This window comes from Oncorhynchus mykiss, chromosome 10, assembly GCF_057628025.1.
Source record: "Oncorhynchus mykiss isolate SJ-2025 chromosome 10, ASM5762802v1, whole genome shotgun sequence".
Lineage (NCBI taxonomy): Eukaryota > Metazoa > Chordata > Actinopteri > Salmoniformes > Salmonidae > Oncorhynchus > Oncorhynchus mykiss.
The window spans coordinates 89234099-89240180 of record NC_143031.1 but is presented as its reverse complement, the minus strand read 5'-3'; the positions used below and the strand labels follow the sequence as shown (position 1 = coordinate 89240180).

Here is a 6082-nt window from a genome sequence, read left to right as displayed (position 1 = left end):
GTATTGATGGTACAGGGAGTAGGGTGTATTGATGGTTAAGGGTGTATTGATGGTACAGGGTTAAGGGTGTATTTATGGTACAGGGTTAAGGGTGTATTGATGGTACAGGGTTAAGGGTGTATTGATGGTACAGGGTTAAGGGTGTATTGATGGTACAGGGTTAAGGGTGTATTTATGGTACAGGGTTAAGGGTGTATTTATGGTACAGGGTTAAGGGTGTATTTATGGTACAGGGTTAAGGGTGTATTGATGGTACAGGGTTAAGGGTGTATTGATGATACAGGGTTAATGGTGTATTGATGGTACAGGGTTAAGGGTGTATTGATGGTACAGGGTTAAGGGTGTATTGATGGTACGGGGTTAAGGGTGTATTGATGGTACAGGGTTAATGGTGTATTTATGGTACAGGGTTAAGGGTGTATTGATGGTACAGGGTTAAGGGTGTGTTGATGGTACAGGGTTAAGGGTGTATTGATGGTACAGGGTTAATGGTGTATTGATGATACAGGGTTAATGGTGTATTGATGGTACAGGGTTAAGGGTGTATTGATGGTACAGGGTTAAGGGTGTATTGATGGTACGGGGTTAATGGTGTATTGATGGTACGGGGTTAATGGTGTATTGATGGTACAGAGTTAAGGGTGTATTGATGGTACAGAGTTAAGGGTGTATTGATGGTACAGGGTTAATGGTGTATTGATGGTACAGGGTTAAGGGTGTATTGATGGTACAGGGTTAATGGTGTATTGATGGTACGGGGTTAATGGTGTATTGATGGTACAGAGTTAAGGGTGTATTGATGGTACAGAGTTAAGGGTGTATTGATGGTACAGGGTTAATGGTGTATTGATGGTACAGGGTTAATGGTGTATTGATGGTACGGGGTTAATGGTGTATTGATGGTACAGAGTTAAGGGTGTATTGATGGTACAGAGTTAAGGGTGTATTGATGGTACAGGGTTAATGGTGTATTGATGGTACAGGGTTAAGGGTGTATTGATGGTACAGGGTTAATGGTGTATTGATGGTTAATGGTGTATTGATGGTACAGGGTTAAGGGTGTATTGATTTTGTAGAGCGGTCTGATGGTTCCAGGTGTTTGTTCAAAGTCTTGTCGGCCATCTTGTGTCTGAGATCCATTAGGGTCCTGCGGTTTCTCTAATCCTCATTCACATGTAATGGCGCAGATAGCATGTGAATGGACAGCCACAAACTGCAGAGCCGGCCGTTAGCACACACGCTAATGAACCCTCACTTTGCATAGGTATTAATATGGCTAGCACTAGGCTTTAACACCACAAAATGATGAAAAAGTCAAGGGGTGTGAAAACTTTCTGAAGGCACATGTGGGGGGTGGGGGCTTCCTGTCAGCATCACCTACTACATGTGGTGTCAATAGAAGGAACAGTCGGGGGCAGGGCAGGCTGATGGCAGTATAAGAAGCAGAGGGGTGGAGGGAGCTTTGTCACTTTGCTCTCATTCACAGAGACAATCACTCTCTGGACAAACACCCACGACGGACACACACACTGAAGACACACACGGAAGACACACATTCATTAACTGAGAAGAGATCCTGAGAGGGACCCACAGCACCACATCATCCTGCCCAGAGAGAGAGAGACTGATTCCTGGGTAGAGAGAGGAGCTCCAGACCCTTCCTATCCTGAGAGGGACCCACAGCACCACAGCATCCTGCCCAGAGAGAGAGACTGATTCCTGGGTAGAGAGAGGAGCTCCAGACCCTTCCTATCCTGAGAGGGACCCACAGCACCACAGCATCCTGCCCAGAGAGAGAGACTGATTCCTGGGTAGAGAGAGGAGCTCCAGACCCTTCCTATCCAGCCATGAGGATCATCAGCCTACTGTACCTGCTGCTGCTGCTGCTAGTAACTGTTCTAGGATCAGTTTCTGCAGTGAGACCAGGTAGGACAACACAAAGACATTATATTACACTCCACTATAGAACTATATTACACGATAGACCTATATTACATCACACTATATTACATTCCACTATAGACCTATATTACACTCCACTATAGAACTATATTACACGATAGACCTATATTACATCACACTATATTACATTCCACTATAGACCTATATTACACTCCACTATATAACTATATTACATTCCACTATAGAACTATATTACACTCCACTATAGAACTATATTACATCACACTGTAGAACTATATTACACTCCACTATATAACTATATTACATTCCACTATAGACCTATATTACACTCCACTATAGAACTATATTACATCACACTGTAGAACTATATTACATCACACTATATTACATCACACTGTAGAACTATATTACACTCCACTATATAACTATATTACATTCCACTATAGACCTATATTACACTCCACTATAGAACTATATTACATCACACTGTAGAACTATATTACATCACACTATATTACATCACACTGTAGAACTATATTACACTCCACTATATAACTATATTACATCACACTATAGAACTATATTACACTCCACTATAGAACTATATTACATCACACTGTAGAACTATATTACATTCCACTATAGAACTATATTACATCACACTATAGACCTATATTACACTCCACTATAGAACTATATTACACTCCACTATAGAACTATATTACATCACACTGTAGAACTATATTACATTCCACTATAGAACTATATTACATCACACTATAGACCTATATTACATCACACTATAGAACTATATTACACTCCACTATAGAACTATATTACATCACACTGTAGAACTATATTACATTCCACTATAGAACTATATTACATCACACTATAGAACTATATTACACTCCACTATAGAACTATATTACACTCCACTATAGAACTATATTACTAAAATATAGTAGGATCACAATACACCACTTTTTTAGAAGTCTATCCAACTAGACTTTGGTAATAGACCATGTATAGGTCTAGAACTATATTACACTGCTTTGAGGAAGACCCCTCGTTCCCCATATTTAGGCTATTCTATCTAGCCCATAGGCTACTGCAGAACACCATCCGCCTACTGAATATCCCCATGTTGTTATAACGACACATGGCATAAAGCTCAGTGGTGAAACATACATTGGAGTTGGTCTACCTTGAAACAGGCCGTGATAAAATGCATGTGACTAAAGCCATATGCAGCCTTTAATCTTCAACTCGGATGATAAAAGTGTTGATCATCGACGAGCCTATACAACATCATCTGGTCTTCTGATTGGATGGATTTCAATCTAAAGTTTACATAACACAACAATAATTGGAGCGTAGGCCTATAGAATTAGGGCCGAGTGATGGAAACACATCTGCAGCGTGCGCTATACCGCCACGGGTTTACGACCTCGGGTGATTTAGTGCGTGCAGTCACTGCAGTAATGAGTCGAGATTTGGCTGAAGCGCGTTAATTCACCAGAACACTCTGCGGCCCGATACTTTACAGGGCCTTTATGACTGGGTGGGGGTGAGTGAGAGAGACCGGGGCTCAGCCGCAGGTCCACCGGTCTATTGTCTGGTCGGCAGAGTTCCCGCGCGCTGCGATATTGTTAATCACAGTGTATAACGGAATGCTAATGCACGAGCCTGATTAACACGGAGCGCCTGGAAAGGAGAATCATCCGGGGAGGGGTATGGGGGTGGGGTGGGGTGGCGGGGTTCACTCGGTCATAAAGGCATCGGTGAGTTTTTATCTCTTCCTGCCGGTCTGTCCTCGGAACAGGCGGTAGAAAGGCGCTTTATGGCAACGGGAGGTTTAAAGTCATCATTAAAACGGTGGTTTATTAGAGAAAGAGACCGCTGGTTATCTTCAAAGGTCAATGGGCTTATAGCCTACACTATAGTAGCTATATCCTAATAGGGGAATACAGGTGGTCCACCGGGCAGGTACAATTACCCTACAGAGGTTCCCTGCAGGTGAGGCAGGATGTGGAAGGAAGGATACAAAGGAGCTAAGAGGTTTATGGTCAGGTAGACTGAACCTGGCTGATAAATTAACAACAGGCAGGTAGACTGAACCTGGTTGATAAATTAACAACAGGCAGGTAGACTGAACCTGGTTGATAAATTAACAACAGGCAGGTAGACTGAACCTGGCTGATAAATTAACAACAGGCAGGTAGACTGAACCTGGCTGATAAATTAACAGGCAGGTAGACTGAAACTGTCTGAAATTAACAACAGGCAGGTAGACTGAAAATGACTGATTAACTAACAACAGGCAGGTAGACTGAACCTGGTTGATAAATTAACAACAGGCAGGTAGACTGAACCTGGCTGATAAATTAACAACAGGCAGGTAGACTGAACCTGGCTGATAAATTAACAACAGGCAGGTAGACTGAACCTGGCTGATAAATTAACAACAGGCAGGTAGACTGAACCTGGCTGATAAATTAACAGGCAGGTAGACTGAAACTGTCTGAAATTAACAACAGGCAGGTAGACTGAAAATGACTGATTAACTAACAACAGGCAGGTAGACTGAACCTGGTTGATAAATTAACAACAGGCAGGTAGACTGAACCTGGCTGATAAATTAACAACAGGCAGGTAGACTGAACCTGGCTGATAAATTAACAGGCAGGTAGACTGAAACTGTCTGAAATTAACAACAGGCAGGTAGACTGAAAATGACTGATTAACTAACAACAGATAGGTACAGTAGACTGATAAACTGAAACAGCCTGATAAACTGAAACAGCCTGATAAACTGAAACAGCCTGATAAACTGAAACAGCCTGATAACCTGAAACAGCCTGATAAACTGAAACAGCCTGATAAACTGAAACAGGCTGATAAACTAAAACAGGCTGATAAACTAAAACAGGCTGATAAACCGAAACAGGCTGATAAACTGAAACAGGCTGATAAACTAAAACAGGCTGATAAACTAAAACAGGCTGATAAACTGAAACAGCCTGATAAACTGAAACAGGCTGATAAACTAAAACAGGCTGATAAACTGAAACAGGCTGATAAACTAAAACAGGCTGATAAACCGAAACAGGCTGATAAACTGAAACAGGCTGATAAACTGAAACAGGCTGATAAACTGAAACAGGCTGATAAACTGAAACATCCTGATAAACTGAAACAGCCTGATAAACTAAGACTAGTTGTAGTAGCCTAGCTATAACAGGAGAACTTACAACAGCTCAGTGACCAACCTGTCTCTGGCCTTAACCATCAACATGTTGACCTGCTCAAATCAACTACAGAAGGTATCTCAGAGTGTAGGCCATCAATAACCATCAATATGTTGACCTGCTCAAATCAACTACAGAAGGTATCCCAGAGTGTAGGCCATCAATAACCATCAATATGTTGACCTGCTCAAATCAACTACAGAAGGTATCTAAGAGTGTAGGCCATCAATAACCATCAATATGTTGACATGCTCAAATCAACTACAGAAGGTATCTAAGAGTGTAGGCCATCAATAACCATCAATATGTTGACATGCTCAAATCAACTACAGAAGGTATCTCAGAGTGTAGGCCATCAATAACCATCAATATGTTGACCTGCTCAAATCAACTACAGAAGGTATCCCAGAGTGTAGGCCATCAATAACCATCAATATGTTGACCTGCTCAAATCAACTACAGAAGGTATCCCAGAGTGTAGGCCGTGTAGCGACTATGTGGTATTTCTGAGCGTTCGTCCTAATTCAAATGGACCCTTCATCTCTCTCTCTCTCCAGACATCTTGAACATACGGAGAAGGTACCACAGACACCACTGCCCCCACCGTCGCTGCATGCCCCTGCACTCCAGAGTACCATTCCCCTGAGGTAAGACACACCTGGACTCATCACCAACGCCACCTGTGGGAATGTGTGTGTGCGTGGGCATGTCTGACCCTAACCCGTGTCCAGGGATGTCAGGGGTCAAAGGGTGAAACACCCGCTGCGGCTGGAGTGTGTGATCAAGACCAGAGGTTTGTGTTCACACAGTCCTGTAGAAGACGGGGTGGCAGGTAACCTAGTGGTTAGATCGTTGGGCCAGGAACCGAAAGGTTTCTGGATCGAATCCCTGAGCTGACAAGGTAAAAA

General features: G+C 42.6%; 1 protein-coding gene across 1 annotated transcript; it reads left to right on the top strand.

Moving 5' to 3' along the window:
* The first annotated feature begins 964 nt into the window (after window positions 1-964).
* apela (apelin receptor early endogenous ligand) lies at window positions 965-5872 on the top strand. The gene is made up of 2 exons (XM_090188510.1): window positions 965-1939; window positions 5745-5872. Exons 1-2 carry the CDS (start codon window positions 1848-1850, stop codon window positions 5818-5820), a joined length of 168 nt encoding a protein of 55 aa, XP_090044636.1. The 5' UTR covers window positions 965-1847; the 3' UTR covers window positions 5821-5872.
* Window positions 5873-6082: the final 210 nt, after the last annotated feature.

Bases quoted from the DNA above. Each gene is read 5' to 3' on its own strand.
- apela (XM_090188510.1), top strand. From the start codon at position 1,848: ATGAGGATCATCAGCCTACTGTACCTGCTGCTGCTGCTGCTAGTAACT. The intron at 1,940-5,744 runs AAGACATTATAT...CATCTTGAACAT, and splicing joins AGACCAGGTAGGACAACACA to ACGGAGAAGGTACCACAGAC.